This window comes from Seriola lalandi, unplaced genomic scaffold, assembly GCF_002814215.2.
Source record: "Seriola lalandi dorsalis isolate HSWRI2012SDOR001 ecotype SW California unplaced genomic scaffold, Sedor1 jcf7180002054944, whole genome shotgun sequence".
NCBI classification, from domain to species: Eukaryota; Metazoa; Chordata; class Actinopteri; order Carangiformes; family Carangidae; genus Seriola; species Seriola lalandi.
In genome coordinates, this window is record NW_019525495.1 from 294,699 (window position 1) to 314,623 (window position 19,925).

The 19,925-nt window shown below is 40.3% G+C and overlaps 2 protein-coding genes across 2 annotated transcripts; one reads left to right on the top strand and one right to left on the bottom strand.

Moving 5' to 3' along the window:
- Window positions 1-1,599: 1,599 nt before the first annotated feature.
- On the bottom strand, window positions 1,600-8,589 carry LOC111644860 (mpv17-like protein). Its single transcript, XM_023393818.2, has 4 exons — window positions 7,802-8,589; window positions 7,380-7,450; window positions 6,243-6,272; window positions 1,600-5,004 (listed from the first exon to the last, which is right to left on the bottom strand). Exons 1-4 carry the CDS (start codon window positions 8,106-8,108, stop codon window positions 4,789-4,791), a joined length of 624 nt encoding a protein of 207 aa, XP_023249586.1. The 5' UTR covers window positions 8,109-8,589; the 3' UTR covers window positions 1,600-4,788.
- Window positions 8,590-12,977: 4,388 nt separating this feature from the next.
- LOC111644867 (uncharacterized) lies at window positions 12,978-17,453 on the top strand. Its single transcript, XM_087170289.1, has 4 exons — window positions 12,978-13,129; window positions 13,505-14,089; window positions 14,168-14,284; window positions 14,855-17,453. The coding sequence occupies exons 1-4, from the start codon at window positions 13,116-13,118 to the stop codon at window positions 15,795-15,797; spliced, it is 1,659 nt and encodes a 552-aa protein (XP_087026415.1). The 5' UTR covers window positions 12,978-13,115; the 3' UTR covers window positions 15,798-17,453.
- Window positions 17,454-19,925: the final 2,472 nt, after the last annotated feature.

Genomic DNA, 19,925 nt, shown 5'->3' on the forward strand with positions numbered 1-19,925 from the left:
ACCAATTTCTTTATATAAAGCAGGTTTGTTAATGTTGCAATGTAAACATAAAAGTAAACTGTAAAATTTCTGAATTATGTTGCCATTGCTGACATTATTCATTTTTAATTTATTGCAAAGAATTTAATTAAAAATAAACTTAAAACTTTTAGTGATGTTCAAAGAAATTAATATATTTTTATTCATGTCATCTTACATGCACTTCTATTTAGTTTTAAATACTTTTTCTCATAAGCAATGATCCATTCATAACAGTTAACTGAATAAAAACTATATCTCCATGTAAAAAAAGAACTAGACTTAGACTACAGTTGTATTTAAAGAAGGTCAGAAACAACACAAAAACTGCCCTGCGGTGCATGGATTAACATTCAAACAACAGACAAGAGCTTAAACAAAACCACTGTTTTATTCACACCAAGTTATTAACAGCAGAAAGGAAACAAACAGGATATACATTGCATTAACTCATCTCTAACATTTTATTCCTGTTTTCTATCCAATTCTTATTAATAATTATTCTCAGTTATTAGACCTGAATGCATGAAAGTGCACTGAATTTTAAGTGCTTTGCTCCTCCTGCTCTGCATCTAGCCTCTTACATCATGCATAGTATGGTGGTTATGTTTCAGAGGTTAAAGAGAGTGTGTTAAATGGCACCTGACTCTTTCCTTGGCTCTGATTGGGGAATTTCACTTCCTGTTGGAGGGGTCAGAGGTCGCATTGGGTCAACTCTGTCCTTTTCAGAGGGATTAACCGGGCCTATCCGATCCTGGTTAATCCACACGCACCATCATTAGAGCATAAAGCTGTAACACACACATACACACACACACACACACACACACACACACACACACATGCACACGCACACACATATCTGCAGGCACACACACATACACACACAAACTCCAATCCACTCTGTCCTTGCTTCATATCTGGGCTACATGTTTTCAGATAGTCTTGTCCACCCTAACAGCAGATTACAAACGTGTGTCTGCGACCTTTAGTGACATTAGAGGGAATTAGTAAAAGGAATAGTTGACTATTTTGAGAAATGTGTTTATTTGCCTTCTTTTCAAGAGTGTGTTCTCCTTCGGATTAATTGAATAACTTGAGGGCCTTTTAATAACTTTCCATCTAGCGCCATCATGAGCTCAAAATGTAATTTTCCTAATACTTTGGTTTGGGACCAAATACCAGCACACTAATGACATTTTCATCATCAACATGGTAAATACACTTGCAAGCATTTAGCTATATGCAGCAGTGTGCCTGAGTACTGCCTCACAGAGCTGCTGGCACACTCTTATTCAAATTGCCTGATTTCACTTGTCTCATTGTTTCCATCAGTCTTAATCTGCTCCAGGAGCTGGTTCAACAAATTACCAGTGCTTAAGGCTGGATTAACCTCTTAGGGGGGCAAAAATGTTGTCTTGGGTCCCTATTGACCTCCTCTATACGTGGCAGTTTCATTGGGAGTCAGTTTCATTGGACTAACAGTCTCATTGTTCATGGCTTAACGCTGACACAATTTCCCTTCAAATCCCATTAAAATTAGTGTCTTAACATCACATCTACTCAACAGAACAGGAGAGAGCTGTTTGATTCTGGTTTATTCATGTCAGGTTTACTGTCCGAACCCTTGTCAACTGGACACACAAGTGTTCACACAACAAAGAAGCATCCCATTTCTGAAAATATCACAGTACTAATGCAACAAAATAATTGAGATGGACTTTCATACTCTGTTCTGAACAATATTTAACATTCTTTGAGGTTTTAGCTTTGTTCCATACATGGACAAACAGAATTTCTATCTTGTTATCCAGTTAATCTACAGAAGGGTTGTGTCAAACTGCTAAATATGTGATCCTCCCTAAAGGTAAATCCATATATTTTATCCGTAAAAGTCAAATATTATGTACAATGCAGACAGAGTTTTTCGCTGCTGGAAATTACTGTAAGCAACAAAATATCCAAATGTCTTGGATAAATAGTAATACAAGTCACATATCTTGTATATATATATAGTCTATAACTTCACTAAAATATCATTAAAATCTAAATAAGAGTAAATGATGGGTCTGTTTTAGGTAACTGGATGTGATGCATGATAAGGTATCTGGGCTGATGGCAACCTATGGGATGTTTCAAGTAAGAGGACAGGATTGAGATAGTGTAGTTTCACAGGTCAAACTAGGACATACGACACAAGTGGGATGCACTGATACATATCCTTTTGTAATAATGAGCTCCTTTGACGGGTAGAAGGCTAATAAGCTTTGCATCACTGTTATCCTTAAGGTTAAAATTCAACATTTTGGGAAATATGTCTACTCACTTTCTTACTTACAGCTATATAAATAAAGTTGAGTCTAATTAGAGAAGAAGATCAATACCACTCTCATGTTTGTATGCTAAAATTGATCTACAGCTAGCCCGCAGGTGGTTAGCTTAGCCTAGCATAAAGACCGGAAGCTGGGGGTAAAAACGAAGTCTGCCTCCCAACTAAAGCTCAGTAATTATACAGTACCTCTTTTACCAAAATGTAGAAACTAATGCTAATTTACTGGAGCTAGCTGCTGAAAAGGTGAATTTCATACTTTTTGACAGAGCCCCACTGTTTGCAGAGTTTATGCTAAAGTAAGCTAATTGCCTGCTGACTAACTTCATATTTAGCATACAATGGTATTGAACTAGCAGCAAGGAAGCAAACAGGATAATTTCCCAATAAATCAAACTATTCCTTTAACATCTGTACGTCTATTATATTGATATTATCAAAATTATTTGTCAGATTGTCATTACATTGCTAAGAATCTTCATTGTCCCCATAGGATGCTTCTATGGGAACAATAACTCTCAAAATTATTTGAGTGACTTCCTGACTTTTCTGCTAGCACCAGCATCACTTCCAATTTTCTCTATGTCAGTCGAAAACTAATGACCATGCTTCCATAATAACTCCTCTAACTATTCACAATGCCCTAAATGTTTTCTGACCTTTCCTCTAACGCCACCACCAGATATCTTTAAAATGTACTGGACAGATTACTGTAACATTCACTGAGCACATTCTTGCCTCCCACATAAAGAAACCTGTTTGATTTTGGACACTTGATGAGCTTTCAGACCTCATACTGCTGAAGCCTATTGTGTAATGTAAGCTATCAGCCTGATACATCAGTGCATCCCAAGATAAATGCAGAAATTTAAAAATGTATGGTAATGTGTATATATATATATATATATATATATATGTGTATATATATATATCTCAGTGCATTAATTATTATTAGTGACCATCACCAGTCAGCCAAACACTGCCAGCCTGTAGAACAGTAGTCAGGGCAGTCTTGTCACCAAGAGAAGGCACGACTGGTGTAGAGCAGGAATATCGAGCCCTTAAATCTGATCTCAGGAGCTTTCCTGCGCTGTAGGCTCACATCAAACCAGTGCCACCAACACAACAACCAGCCACGGTCCCTCATCACAGCACAACTGCCCTTTAAAGTAAAAAGTCCTTAGGTCCAGGCAGGTGAGGCAAGATCATCTGCAACTGTAAACAATGTGTGTCAGCCTTTAGCACTTAGACCTCATATCCTATAACTGAATTTCACTTTGTTCATATTTTTGCCACACAAGTGGCAGGTCTTGACGATGACATTATTTCATCCTTCACTTTGTCCAGAGAACTAGTGGCCAGATTTTAAAAAAATATACTGTGGATAGTCATGATCCCCTGAGAAGGAATCTTAATAATTTTGGTGACCCTCTGCCTTTTACTCTAGGGCCTCCACAAGGGCAGAACCTCCACCTGTATACAGGAAATATCCAGGTCTATCTTGCTATCAATTTATTGAGCACCTTCAAGCTCCCCTGAGGATGAGCCCTTTTGATTTTATTGACTCAATGACTCTTTTTCCAGCACTGGTACTGCTCTATCAGTGGAGGAACTGTCTGTCAATTTGTTGCTCATTTCAACACCTTAGTATTGTGGACTGTACTGAACACTGCAGCCACTTTATCTGGCAGCTTGAACCCGCCACACTTGTATTTCCACCCTTGTTGCTTAGAAATTATGTTTTTCATAGAACTAATTTGTTTAGAAGAAAACCTAATTGCTGCCTGGATTACATTCATTGGCAAAGTTTTCGATAAACAAAGAGTTTGCATCCTGAGTCCTATGTGTGGTGAGGATCAGGGAAGAAATCACCTCGGTCAGGAAAGGATTGTGGTTTTGAATAATTATTCAAAAGGTTAACACATTCTGTCAAATGCTTCAAGTCAGCATTGACTTTTCCAATATTTAACCAAGACTGGGATCTTTCCCTGACTTTACCAAATGCCCCATTTAACATGTTGCTCTTAAATCCAGTATGAACACTTTGGGACTTTGCAAATGTGTTCAAGAGAAACATTTACTCCTAATTACAGTTTCCCTATTTGCCATTGCAGATTAGTATATAAGCAGTTTTTTAGGAGACAGGGTTTGTTGTCTTACTCTCATGTTGCTATGCCAGTGCTTAAAGGGGCAAAAGCAATTTAGTACTGTGCTTCCAGGACAGTAGTATTATTACTACAACATCGGCCTTCAAAAATTCACATCAAACTGAATGTACTCAGTCACACTTTTCTTATAAACCAGATGCTCTTCATCTCATCAGCTCCCCACGCTGCTTCCATTTCATGGATGCTGGTTTAGCAAAAGTGAAAACGCTCTCTGTCCTCTTGTCGAAGCCCAAAGGCCTGGGTGACAGACATAGTGTCCCCGTCCTCCTCCCTTCAGTTTTCCCTCTGAGCCTTTTGCCTTTTCCGGGCGAGCCGGGCCTCACGCATCTCCTCCAGAGTTTTACGGGGGTCCATGACGAAGGCCAGAGCCACGCCGGCAGTGCCATCGCCGTTCTGCCGAGAGAAGCACAGGAAGGTGGCCCAGAGGAAGGCGCAGCAGCCCATGAAGGCCGTTCGCATGTACAGCGGCATCAGGACAAAGTTCAGAAACTAGGAAAGGGGCGGCGAGATGAGAGGATGGAGTATAGGACAGAGAAATGGTCAGCAGACGTTATTCAGCAGGAACAGAATTCTCTTCCAATATCAACTTAGGATCTTTCAAAGTTAAGAAGTTCACTATTGTGGGCTCACTTATGCTTCCTTTATGTATGAAAATAGTTGAGCAGTACATCCACTAGAGGGAAGCTCAGAGTCATAAGTTTCCGACAACAACAAACATGGCGACAGTGGAGGAGGTCGTAATAGAGTGCTGCAGGAATGAGTCCTAAAACCCAGATATCAGTTGCATTTTTGCACTTCCGATTCGCTTGTCCTGAAGTCTACGGGATATTTAATCGGGTTTTTGGTTAGATGCTTGAAATGAGGTCTGTGGTTAACAGAAGCTCACAACATTTTCACGCTTTATTCTACGACATCTAAGACATCAGTAACTATCTCACTGATGCTTTTGAAGCATCTTAAAAAAGGTGGTTGCAAACAATTCGCTTTATGACGCTGCAGAGGTTGTCTGGGGAGTTAAAAGTCACCATGAGTAAATGCACTTTGACCATGAGTGATGCTGAGTGCAGAACTGGTGACCTGCTTCACAATGTGCATGCAGATTGCAGATCAACTCAACTTTGAAACTGAGTTGGTTATTAATCCATGATATTAGAGTAAACCTGTCAATGAAAATGTGTAATAGTGAACTCTGACATGAGGTCACTTTAAGAAAAAGAAAATTACCAATTACAGATTAACCTAGAAAATGCACTCATTAGAGTGCACAGCTCCACCAAGGCCAATGCCAAACAACATACACCGGACTTCAGAAGAAAAAATTCAAATTTATAGTAAGTGATCCGGGTCTGCACCAAAATTTAATGGGTTCTTCCCTGATCCACGTCCCATCCCTCCACCAAGTTCAGTGCAAACTGGTTCAGTGACAAACACACAAACCAACAGACAGGGGTGATTACATAACCTTCTTGGGGGAGGTAATAAATAGTTTCCCTGACTCCCTTTATATGATTTACCTTGGCTGAGGGGGAGACACCAGACACTATCAAATGTGACATGTACTCAGATTTGTCACAGGTATTCAGGAAAACCGTACTCTTACATCGAGTATCAGCATCAAGCATTTTGGTCTTCTAACTACCATCATCTTCTTTTTTTTTTTATTTACAACAAAAACCAAAAGACAGATATCAATGTCCACAAAACTATGAAATTGTGTTCAACTTTACCTGCATGAACGGCCAGTACATGAGTCCGGTCTGAAAGAGAAAACAGCACATAATGAGTGTTTTGAATGGCTCAACAGAATCTCTGTTTTGGATCATCAACGTTGAGCTTTTAGATGCAGTGAAGATAATTACAGTTTAGATTGGAAGTGTTGAGCTTGGGAACTTTCTTATCCATCTAAAGTCCTACGTCCTAAAGACTGTGTGCTGCTTCTTTAAATAAAGGAGTATGACACAATATCATAACTGCTTGATGCCAGACCTCCAGCCTCTCATTAGTTGTATTTCATGTGTTTTTACATTGGATTGATAACATTGATTGCTAAACATGATTTTATTTGTTTATTTGATAGGGACAATGCATGTTAATGAACATCAGTACAAAATACATGATGTAAACATGCTGGATTGTAGCAAACATGCTAATGGAATGCAGGTAACACAAAACAAATAACATTACAAGTCACAATACACCAGTACAAATATAAAATACACAAATAATAAGACAAATAACTGTTAATAATGATCATATTTCTCATGTCAGTATCAGTGAACTGTAGAGTCATCTGTCTTAACAATCATTTCATCTCCAATTCAGACTTCAGACTCATTTTACATTAAAAGAAAAGAGATGTTTGTTCTCAGTTTCCTTGTCAGAAATGAGTAAAGAGCATCTAAAAACAAGACAGGATAAAAGAAAATGGAAATACTTGAATCTGAAATGATATGCACCTGCAGTATTTGAGTAAATGTACTTTCAGCTAACAACGAAATTCTTGAAACAAGATGGATTGCAATGGTGATCTCCTTTTCCAGCCCTGTTCCTGTCAGATGGCTGTAGGTTTACCAGGATAATGAAGCATTACACCACAGTTAAAGCTTGCATGACACTGTTCTTTACACTTGGCAGGATTTCAACTCGCAAACGTCCTGAAACTCACTGACTTTTTTATCCTCTGGCACTAGTCACGACTGAATTACCCCGCTTGCTTCCGGGAGTCGTGCCCACTGCGCTAAAGCAGCAGTGTCACAATCTAGGTTAATCTGGCTGTTAGCTCGCAGCAGCAGCAGCGGCGGCGGCAGCAGCAGAGGAAGGGAAGGTGACTTTCCTTCGCCTGAAGCAGCCGAGGCCTTCCTTACCTTCCAGGTGTTGAAGAACTTCTCCCTCCAGTCTTCAAAGATATCCTCTTTACCCTCCAGGAAGCTCACTCCTGCAGGACAGCGGAGACATTTACGCAGTTTGAGGGGCGATAAGCATTTGTGCGCCATTACGCACTAATTTAGAAACGTGTAATTACTCCTCACCTTGGCCCACATGATGTTTGACCGAGAGAGAACCTTAATAGGAAGCCTCACTGCTGAGTTTAATGCCCTTTATATCGCAGCCATATCTTAACCCTGTCCTTCTGTGCTGTGAAGGTTTATTAACGATTTTCTCGGGGCCATGAATCTCAACACAGAAACAGTGCCTTGCATTCACCAAACACTAAAGTGTGTGTGTGCGTGTGCGTGTGTGTGTGTGTGTGTGTGTTTGCGTTAGACGTGAAGTCAGACCATCTCACCTGTGTAGAAGACACTGGTGGCCAAAGGCGACGCGAAGCTTTGGTCCAGCAGGAGTTTGCGGAAAACCATCCCGGCAGACTTTCCAGGGAACCGCCTCTCCAGGGCTCGTAGCCAGAAGTAATTAAAGTTTCCATGGAAACTGATTGCCACGATGGCCACGTTGCGAGTGTGCTTCCAGTCCATGCGCTCCTTTTGAGCCATGAGCTGATGGACCAGGTCACCGCCGGCGAATAAGCACCCGTACAAAGTGACATTGGCCAGCCAGGGGAAACGTTTGGCGGCTTCTTTCAACACAGCTCTCCTCATTCTGGCACCGGGAGGAGAGGCCGCTGACAATAAGATGAATATGATGAACTGCCTCAAGTGGCTTCAATTCAACAATCAAGACGCAAGCATAGCGGTTAAATGACTTTGACTAGGCCCTGATGTCAACCGGATGGCGGACACGACACAATCCATCTGTAAGCGGTAATCAGGAGGGGATTAGACGTTTTCACCGGCAGCAGGAATAACACACATTATCAGTTCTCAGATGACTATTGAGTAAAGTGACTCCGCCAAAAAAGTTTCCCAAACACCCTAATCGCCATATTTGCCTCCTGCGTAAAATCTGCCATAGCTCCAATTTGGCCACTTGGAGAGGGCTCCTCTAAAAGTATTCCGTCCTGGAGTCATGTGCGCAAAATGCATCCGATGATGATGTAGGTGTAAAAGACGGGGATAGGGTTGTGGAACGGGCTCCACTGGAACCTCAAACCGAATCTAGATCATTCTGTCTGCTCTGCGTCGGCGTGTCGCTCCCGGTGAATCAGGTGCCTCTCCGGCAAATCCTGCGGGTCAAGCGCTAATCTGAGGGATTGTCCCGGGCAACTCAGACGTGCCTCCGCGTCGAACTGCGTCACTGACATCAACAACGGCGGTTAGCTGCGCAGAGCTCGGTCCTAACGCGCTCTCAGCCAGTCCATGCACTGTCAGATCAGTGGCGCACAAACCCGCAGTGCGCGCAGTCAATGCTCCGTCTCTCTCATTCAACTTTGCTTTAACATACACAATATTCAAAGCAGTTGTGAACATTTACAATGTAAGAATAATAATTATAGTTCATAGTCATTTTGTGTCTACTTTTTATTTCAGTCTTCCCTTTTGAGCTTTATTATAAAAGAGATAATTTCCCCAGGAAGATTTAATGTGCGCCACGGGTCTGAATCAGCGCCTCATTCCCCTCTTCACAATCAAACAGGTCCGGACCACAAGGACCACATGGATTCACTGCTTCATATTTATAAACAGTTAAATAAAACTTCAATATAGGTCTACAATCCAACAACAAGAATATTTAAAGAGGCTAATCGATAATAGAGCATATTAATAGACAAAGCATGATGATCATCTGACATAGATAGATAGATAGATAGATAGATAGATAGATAGATAGATAGATAGATAGATAGATAGATAGATAGATAGATAGATAGATACTTTATTTATCCCTTATGGGAAATTCATGACATAGTTGCCAACACGTCCAGAGAAGGGAGAAGGTGGAGAACCACAAAAACCACAGAGCTCCAACTGGTCTGGACCACTATCTTCAGCGCCCCTAGTGGCAGTGACCAGCGGTCTGTTTTAGCGACCACGGCAAGTGGACAGACAGACCCTTTTAAAGAACAGAAGATTTGTAGTTCTCATGAGAGATTATGGGACACTGGGTGTTAAAAAATACGTAATTTATGTAATTTAGTTTGAATGTTAATGTTATTGTTGGATATATATGTATGATTTTCCATCAGGTGGTCACTATAATAATAATTGTCATAGAGTGGCTATTGCACGCTATTAAAGTTGAAGGCCTATAGAGGGCGCCCCTGTATTTTGCATCTGGGGATTATAGGAGAGTCACACATTATGGTACTGACAGGTTGTGTCGTGTTAGGATGTTGCCGTGATGGGTCCTGCAAATAAAGTCAGCGCCCTAAAGATATGTTCTACTTCTATTAATTGATATGCGACGATATCACAATAATGACGTGATCAAATCAGACCTTCACATTACTCCTCACAGGAGAGCAGATAAAGTCTGTCCAGAAAGTCTCCAGATATGTCACTACCTGCTTTTATGAAGAAAAGTAGCCACAGGGTTTTAAAAGTCACCTGATCTCGCGAGAAAGTCACAAAATTGCCAACGCTGCTCAGTAGGAAACCTCCAGCCCCTTTTTTTTTTTTTTATCAACCCAAAGAAACCACTCTGAACAGGAGAGGACCCCAAGACCTGGAAACTGTGTGGGAGCCAGGACTCCAATCAGTCTCTTTCTACACTCACTGTCAGACCCCTACTGGCCTTAATAAATCTGCATGACAAATTCAAATATGCAAACTGTAAATACAACAAGATAATGACAAGACAATTCTGTGACAAACATGACTGTTTTGCAAAATCTATTCACACCTTTCACTCCCCCAAAAACATGTTCTTAAACACGTTCAGACCAGACACAAGTTTACATTAGACTTTTGACAATTAGAATTAAATCTCAGTAATGTTTTATGAAAACATTTTTTATGAAACAGTGAAGGGTTAAGGTGTGTGGAGGGAAAGGTCACATGAAATACCTGCTAGAGCAACATTAATAGAGAGATAACAATTTTATTTCCCTCTGTTTTATTGAGAACCATAGACCTGTGAATCAAAAAATAAGGGCCACCATGTTGTCAGGGGGTAAAAAGAGAATAATCTAAAGAATAAAAAATAGGACCTGTAAGATCATTACTTCTTTTAAAGTAACAAACTCTTATCTAAACTGTTTTACAGCTTTCTGCTGGAAATGAAAACTGTAACGTTGGTGTCCATAAAAAAAAAAGCTGTCAGAAGAGGAGATAGAATAAATTGCTTCCCCTTACATAAAGATAACCATAAAAGAGCAGGAGTGGACAGTAAGTACATTTACTTGAAACCTGTACTTAAGTATTTGGAAACTGACTTTTACTCCACTACGCTCAAAAGACAAATATTGTCAGCTACTTTTGACTCCACGTACTATGAAGTAGCCCTACTCTTACTTTGAAGCAGCTTTTAGTCAGCTGAATGAACTTTCTTCTATTGTGGATCTATTATCTGAGGTCTGTGTTTGAAGGTTTAGAAATAAAGAAAGACTCATTCAGTTTGAAATGTTTGCTGTGTACCACGCCCAGACTTCATTACTAACCAAAAGAAATACAAGAAACTAAGGCTCCTTTTGTTGATTCAGTTATGTCCATGTCTACAGTCTTTGTGTCGTATTCTACAAGCTTTTATTCTCCAGATTCTACAGTCAGTTCAGTCATTAGGTTCTATAAATGTAGAACAACATAAGTATTTTAAAATCAAGTACTCCAGTACTTTAAATCAAGTAAAACAACTTTCACTTGTATTGGAGTAATATTTGACCAGGAGGATCTAAACCCTGACTAAAGTAATGGAGCTGTGTACTTTGTTCACCTCTGTAAAGGAGGATCTGAAGTTATCAGCTGACTGTTGCAGTGGAGTCAGTGAGTTTCACTCCCAGAGTGTGAGATGTGTGAGTGTAGTGCCAGTGTGCTGTGCTGGTGTGTGGCCCTTATTACAGGAATCTATTGTTTGTGTGTAACAGTGTGTGATTGTGTGTGACTGGTGCTGATTTCAGACTGAACCTGTTCGTGTTTAATTCTGCTTCTAACCGTAAAACAAGATGATAGATCAATGAACATCACACTGCTTTTTCTGTTTCATTCATTCTGCTTGATTCCCTTCCTCTCCTCATGTTACTTTATTTTTATTTTGTTTTTCATTTATTTCTGTCTTTCTTTCTCAATAATTTCTTGCCTTCATTTAACTTTTTTAACTTTTAAGTTCTCACCTCTTCTGTTTTCATTTTTGGACAGATTTGATTCGACCCATTTTAAAGTTAAAATGTGGCACAGCCATACTGTGGATTTCATGAGGTACCATTTCCAGATGTTCAAATGAATCAAGGTGACACTAAATTAACATGGGACAGGAGTAAGTTATATGGGAACATTGAGACCACTCTCATGGCCGTCTGTTAAACATGAAGCTACTGTTAAACATGATGCTAGTTAGCTTAACACAAAGACTTGGGGCCACTGTTGGAAACATAATTTCAACAGGGACAACAGCTACAACAACAAATCTAATAAAACAATGATGATGACAACAATAATCATTTTGGTGACCTTGATATAAAGGCTGGCCCTTGGTAAAGCGCTCTTCCTTCCCCTGTAACTTGGCTTCCCTCTTCTACAATGATAAATACCTCAGATTGAATTCATGTCATAGTATTGCTGTGTAAAAATTAATACATGCATCCCTTTAAGTCTTTCATATTTTATTTTTTTAATGTCTATTTTCTGTGCACTTATATTGTTGTAGTGAAGCTTCTACTTGTGTCTATCAAACCTAACAATCGCTTCACTGATCGGACCAAGTTCTGGTCCAGTCTGGCTCAGTTCATGTCGACTGTCTGCAGATAAAATCAGTGTGTGGTATCTTAAGACTCTAAGTCTTCAGATCCAGTCGCTGTAAGTCGTTCTCATGAAGAGTCTTTTACTAAACTAAACTGAGCCCTTTTAAAAGAAAGCTCAAAACTTATTTCTTCACCTTAACCATATGCACTGCTCAGCATTTCTTTTAAATGTCTTCTTATTTAATGATTAATTATTTCATTTATTATTATATCTCATTTTACATTAATGTTTTTAATGTTTTTTCATTTTAAATCAATGCTTTTACATGTTTTTGACCTCTTTCCATGTGAAGCACTTGGTGCATGTCATTTCTTTGTTGTAAAGCACTTTGTGCTACATTTCTGGTATAAACATGCTATACAAGTAAAGTAGTAAAGTTATTATTATTATTGTTATAATTATTATTATGATTATTGTTTATTTATTTTTTAATTTTTTTTACAAATATATTAAACATTTTGTCATTTCACTGTGACGAGTATGGAAATGTGATTGACAGTTGGCCCGATCGCAGTTTCTCACGGGGAGGAGCGACAGCACATGAAGGACTTTGAACCCTTTTTTACAGTCTCAGCCTCCTTAATAAGTATAGACCTCTGAGTCTGGAGCGAGTTTAGTGCAGGCACGTGACTCCACTCGCTGATGTGGAGAAAGGAAAACGAAACCACACACACCTGGTGAAGTTGCTTTCTGAGAGGTCACTTTGTTCTTTCAATATATTCAGTGTTCTTTGACACAGCGTCCAATCTCCTTCTTTTCTATTTTATCTGAAGCTCCAGAGAGCAGCTGAAGACTTCACACCAAGGAGAGAAAATGTCTGGTGCAAGGTAAAGTTTGAATCTTTTAAACAGAATAAGAGAAGAACCGAGTAATAGAAAAGGGTCAAATAAGGTGAAAGGAGGATGCTTACTGAAATATAGATATTTGATCCCGATATAAAAGAAAAATATTTTAGGCAACAAAATTCATATCTTGTTTGGAAAAGTCTGAAAAATTTATGCAAATTTGTACATCAGACCTTTGTCTTTTCTTCTTTCCTCTCCCAATAATCATCTTGTGACCCCTCACATTTATCTTGTGACCCTCTGGAGGGTCACAAGATCACAAACCTAAGATGGAGTCACAAAAGTTCTTTCAGTGAGAGTTACTGCACAATAACAGCTCAGTGGGTCGGACAACAAGGTTGTTGTTTTGTCTTACAGAAAGAAACTACGGGAGGCTTTGAGCCACTACGTCACAGACACCCTCATCTCCATCACCTTAGTGAGAGGATTCTGTGAGACGAGCTCTAAATGGGTGCTTGCAAGGGAGAGGGAATCCAAGATGATCAAGGACATCAAAGACAGGTTTGACAAAACTGACCTGAGCCTCAGCCACGTTACCAAGTCACAGGAGAAAGGTAAGGCCTTTCTGGAATACATGAGGGGCGTGGTGAACGGAAAACAAACCTGTGACGAGCTGGAGAAGGAGCTGGCTGCTGTGCTGGAGGACACTCTGGGAGGCCTGGAGAAGCTCGACTGCTTCCTGGATGCAGTGGAGAAGCTGGCGGTCACCTCACTTCATGTGTTCATGGAAAACCAGGTGATAGTTCTACCTGAAGCGATCAGCCTTGAAAAGATTCAGGCTGTCATCGCTGCTGCACGAGTAATCTGCCCCCTCCTCCTCGAGTTTAAAAGAGATGCACGAGTCTTCTTTGTTCCCAGACTCCAGAATGCGGAAGTGCTGTCGTATCAGTTGGACAGATACATACAGACCATCCAGATAATCTGTGAGCAGTTTGAGAAAAGGTAAACAGTCATTTCATGAACAAAATAAAATGCACATTTTGCATTAGAGGCATAATAAAGTGTAACTGTCCGTCACAGCTCCCTCTGGGACTTTCGCCTGAAGACTAGGAGAACTCTGGTTGAGCTCGATGAGGACTTGTCTGAAGATGAAACACAGAGGATGCTTTATCACATTAATCAGCTTGATGAAATAAGGTAAGCATCACCTCATGTTTTTTGGCCTCAAACATAGTTGTGCCCCGCCCAAAAAATTAAACAAAAAACTGCATTGATGTTGTGGCTTTTGCGTTCGTGTTGTGGCTGTTTGCTACATAGCAAGAAAAATAGACATGTTAAGTGCAAAGATTATTTACTTGTTTACTCCTTTACATTCCTACTCTGCATGAAGACTACAGTCCAAGCAATACTGCAATCCAGTCTCAGTCCCATCCTACATCAGATACTTTATCCAACTCCATGGCATTGGCATCTACCACCTGTCAAAATAATTACTGGATGGTTCTCCATGAAATATTATACAGATATCCATATCATCCCCAGAGGACGGATCCTGATTGCTTTGGTGATTCTTTGGAGATTTGGTGATGACCTTGGTGATCTCTGGACTTTTCATTAGTGGTTTTGAGGGAAATGTCTCAATAACTTTTAGATTGGATGGATTGCTGTAAAAAGTGTTAAACACATTCATGTTCTCTTCGGGATGACTTGTAATTGTATTAAAATAATTATTTATTCTCACTTAATTTCCTCTTTTGTCTTTATCAGGATGAACCAGCACTTCCGGACAGTGTTCTTGTTTCGGGAGGAGTCATGTTCTGCCTTCATCAGTGAGTTCAACAAGCGACATCCCAGGATGCTGCAGTGTCTCAAAGACCTGGAGGACATTGCTGTTCAGCTTGACAAGATGAGTAAAGGGGCAAAGATCTCCAGTGTGGCTGGCAGCTCAGTGGGGGCAGTTGGAGGTGTGCTTTCCATTGTTGGGTTGGCGTTAATTCCTGTAACAGCAGGAGTGTCTCTAGCTCTGACCATGACAGGGGTAGGGCTGGGAATCACCAGTGGAGTTAACGGTATTGTCACCACAGCCACAGAGGTTGGAGTAAATGTTACACAAGAAAAGAAAGCCAGTGAAGTCTTCAAGGTCTTCAATGAGGATGTGCAGATTCTCCAGGATTGTCTGGAGGAGGTGACCAGTCAAACAGTCTCTAAAATTAAAGCAAGTGTGAGTGGTGTGGCTCAGGGAGTGGGCATTGTTTTCAGTAAAGTTTGTGCTGTTGGAAAAGGCATTGATTCACTTGTCGATGCTGCCTCTGCTGTTAAGGTGTTGCAAAGTGAAAAGGTGTTTACAGGTGTTGGTAAGGTGGTGGCCCAGGAAGGTAAAGCATTACGCAATGTGCCCAGGGTGGCCTCAGACATCCCAGATATTGGTCAGGCAGCAGTCAAAGGGCCTCTCGCTCTATCCAATTCAGCCAGGGCAGGTTTCATCGGACTCAATGCTCTTTTCCTCGGCATGGACATCTTCTTCATCTGTAAAGACAGCATCAATCTGGCTAAAGGCAGTGAGACTAAAGTCTCAAAGTTCATCAGAGCCAGAGCTGCACTTTTGAGCTCAGAGATAGAGTCATGGGAGAAGATCCGTGACTCTTTGTGTCAAAGTCTCTTAACATCAGAGAGAAAACAAGGTACTCTGGAGACACCATTTTATCCATGAAGTAGATCTAGATCTACACACAGAGAAACGGATGTGAATATTTCATTTAATCAAGTGTAGCGTAGCACTCAGTAAACACATAGTACTGCATCTGTGGCAACTCTCTAATGTGCCTTTTTGCTTACTCTGATTAATTTGAACGAAGAAATTCAATCAAAAGCTGTAAATCACTGATTAGTATCAAACACAATTTAAATCTCTGCTTGACCAACTCTTAAAGGAGCTATTTGTAAGTTTTGCTGTTGCTATATAGCCAACATTAGCATTAACAGTTGTTTACTTACCAGTGTTGCAGAGCTTCAGCCATAGTTGAGTCTACAAGACCATAGATTATAATACATCCTCTGAGCAGTGAGTTCTTCAGGGCAGACTGGACCCTGTAGTGACTCGGTATCAGAAAGTGACGAGACAGTCTGACCGGGCTGGGGCTAGCTGGTTAGCATGCTAACTTCAGTAGAGGAAAAGAAGTGATAGAAAAACAAGCAAAACAAGAGTTAACACCGGTGTTTCTTTCCACCTCTTGAGACAGCTGTTGGTGAGTAAAGCAATAAAGGCAAACAGCCATTAATGCTAACGTTAGAAAAACGTACAAATATCTCCTTTAAAGTTTATTTCTCATAACAAACTGATTACTTGAGTTGGTTAACAATTACATGTGCAGTATGCTATTTCCTTAACTGAATTTCTTTTTATTTCTTTCTATTTTATTTCTTTTACTATGAATGTATTACATATGTCATTCAGTGATAAATTCTATGAAGAATATTTACCAGTAGGGTTGCAATCTGTCATAATGATGTCACAATGATGTTGTACGACACAAACACATTTACTGTCATAAAAATAAACTTCAATGTGTAGAATAGATTAAATAAGAATAATACATTATTTCTTGGATATTTCTTTTTTTTGTTTCATACAATGTGGACTTTTTTTGTTCATGGAGGCACCTGCTTCACCCAACTTTGCAATTGTTTTCTGTAAAGCTTTAAATGTCCCATATTTTACACATTTCCTGTGTTTTATTTGAAGTATTGATCCATAAGAAGATATTTGTGGTTTAAGAACCAAAACCCATCTCAATGTAGTTTTACATCTCCTCTCTCTCTAGCAAGAGCAAGTTCAGAGCCTCAAGCACTGTGTGCTCTGAAGAATGTCCCTTTAAATTTCCCACAATAATAATAATAATGATAAAAAACAAAAAATGTTGTCACTTTTCTGTTGTGCAAGATTTTAAAATGATATAATTTTGTAATTATTATTGCCTTTGTTAATTTTCTACTTTGAAGACAGAGTGATTGGATTCATATAGAGAAGCTGCAGAGAGTGCACAAAGGGTGTGATACACTTTTAAGATCTGCGTTTTTGTGTGCAATGCACTTTTAAATCCCCAGCTCCCCCAGTCCACACTCCGACACAGCCCAGCCTTCCATCTACTGTATGATCATTTCACTGCCTGCACTCATTCACTGATTAAATGTGTGTCTTTCAGCACACTGTCTTAGATACAAAGGTGGAACCAGAATAATGCTCAAATAATGACATTAATTGATATGGAATGGGCAGGGAGTCATTGGTGGTTTTGATAATTAACTGATGTTTAAATTATATGACAAAAACAACCAAACAAATAAAAACCAGCTGCACCTCAAACAACTGACAGCGTCTCACAGCTCTGTGTTACACCCACTGTGGTGAGGTGAAAGGAAGTCCACAAAGTGCAGTGGTGTGTACAAACATGGTAATCCACAAACTCATTTCAGTAGCAGTACAACTGTCTGGGACTCACCAGTGTAGTCAGCAGTGCTGTCACCACAACTGCAGGGACTAGAGTAAAGCGTAAACATCAGAAGAAAGCCAGTGAGGTCTTCCAGAGCTTCATGGAGGACGTGCAGCATCTCCAGGACTGTCTGCAGGAGGTGACCGGTCAACCTGTCTCCAGAATGGAAGCGAGTAAGATCGATGTGGCTCAGGGAATATCCAGAGTTCTGACTGATACTGGTGGTATAGGAACAAATACTGAAACCGGTGTTGAAGGTGGAGCATTAGATGGATGCGATGTGCCTCAGATGGCAGCAGCCAGGACTGGTTTGATCACAGTCAGTGCTTTTTTCCTCGGCTTCAACATCTTGTCCATCTGCAAAAACAGCCTCAGTCTGGCCAGAGCTGCAAAAGGTGAAGCTTCACAGTCCATCAGGGCCACAGCTAAACTTTGGCACTTAGAGATGGACTCATGGGAGAAGATCTGTGGATCCTTGTGTCGAAGCCTGTCAACATCAAAAAAATAAAAAAACAAAGCTATCCTGGATACGCCATTTTATCCAGAGAAGAAGGAGAACAAGAAGGATTGAGACACAGAATCAACAGCAAATGACATGAACGATAAAGAACAAGCATCAAAGATAAAGCACATGTGAAAAATAGACTAGAAAATGTAAAAGATAAACAAGAACATGTGAAAGATACAAGAACATGTCTGCTGATAAAAAGGAAAATATAATAAAGAAAAAAAAACTTGCATATAATAATTTTCAAAGTGACTGTGTGAGGTGTCTTGGTGAATTAAATCACTGTAATACTGAGACCAAGGATTTGTTTTTAAATTGATATGTCCACTTAGAATAAAACTGGTGTCTGTTTTGCACACGGGGCCTGTTTGGCGATTTCCTGGCACCAAAGACTGTGTTTACACTTAAGTGCGAGATCCTGGCGATGCTGTCGCTGGACATGGCGACAGGTACATGGTTGTCCAGTTACATCATGTAACTAACTTCACCCTGGGCAAGTGTATAATCAGTAAGGACAACTGAAAACACTTAATTACACTTGCTCTTACTCAATACAACAAAAGACTCCCCCGCCGTGCGTGTGTATATGTGTGTGTCTTGTGATTTTACCATGTGAACAGCAATTTTTCCACCAATGTTGTTAGTGATGTACTAAACAGTACATCCCACACATAATGCTTGTGAAGGATGTGGTATGAGCACTCAGTGAACCACGGTTCAGCACTGAACATTTGGTATGACGCTTGACATTTCGGACTTTCACATTGTTCAAGAAGTAAATCAACTCCCAGCCAAACAATCAAACACTGTCTTGTATCTAAAGCTTACTGCTGGTGGCAGTGTGTACCCAGCAGGCAGTGCGTCGGACAAAGGCTACTGCCAGTTGCAAGCTAACAAACATTGACAAATAAAAGTTGCTGGAGCGCCTTGGCGGCTCACCTGGTAGAGCACGAACCACACAGGCTTTGGTCCTAACCCCAGCAGCCATGGGTTTGAGTCCGACCTTTGGCCCTTTGCTGCACGTCATCCCTGATTTCCTGTCTATTTGTTACTGTAGCATCAGAATAAATGCAAATGTGGCTGAGTCTCTGATGTTTCCTCAAAGGCAGTGGTTCCCAGCCTGAGGGCTGCCGGCCCCTGGTGGGCTGTCAAGGTATTGTAAGTGGACCAACAAATAATTTAGAAAAACAGTAAAATTATGGGGGAAAAAAGTAATTACATATACATATATATCTAGATGTGGTTCTTTGTGACGTCTGAGATGTGTATCAATTGATAGCAGTTTCATCAGTTACTTCCCCTCTTAACTTCACATTGTTTCATTTGACGACTGTTTAAGGCCCAGAGAGATACAATTAGTTAATATTTAACAAAAAGCAGAAGTTACTGTTGTAGCTGCTCGAGGTGGAGCTGGTTTTAACTACTTCACATACTGTTAGTTTAGTAAGGTGGTTTCCAGCCTAGCTTGGTGATGACTTTACAAACCCTCTGTATAAAGACACTACTTGAACAAACTGTGTTACCCCCTCTGCTGCACCCTCTGCTGTTGCTGTCAGAATGGAGAGAAAAGACATGTGACAAATGGAGACAGATTGGTTGGTTCATCCTGAAGCGAGATAATGAGCCACATGATGAAGACCACCAGAGTCTGCAGACCTGATCCTCATGGAACTGGTCTGGGATGAACTGGACTGAAGGTGAAAGTAAAGCAAAATACAAGTGGGAATTTCTGCAACTGTGTCGGGACTAATAAATGATTTCCACGAGTGAGTTCAGCTGCTGAGTCTCAAATTTAGTTCAACAAGATTAAAATCTTCTTTAAATCAATTGTTTTTGTTCT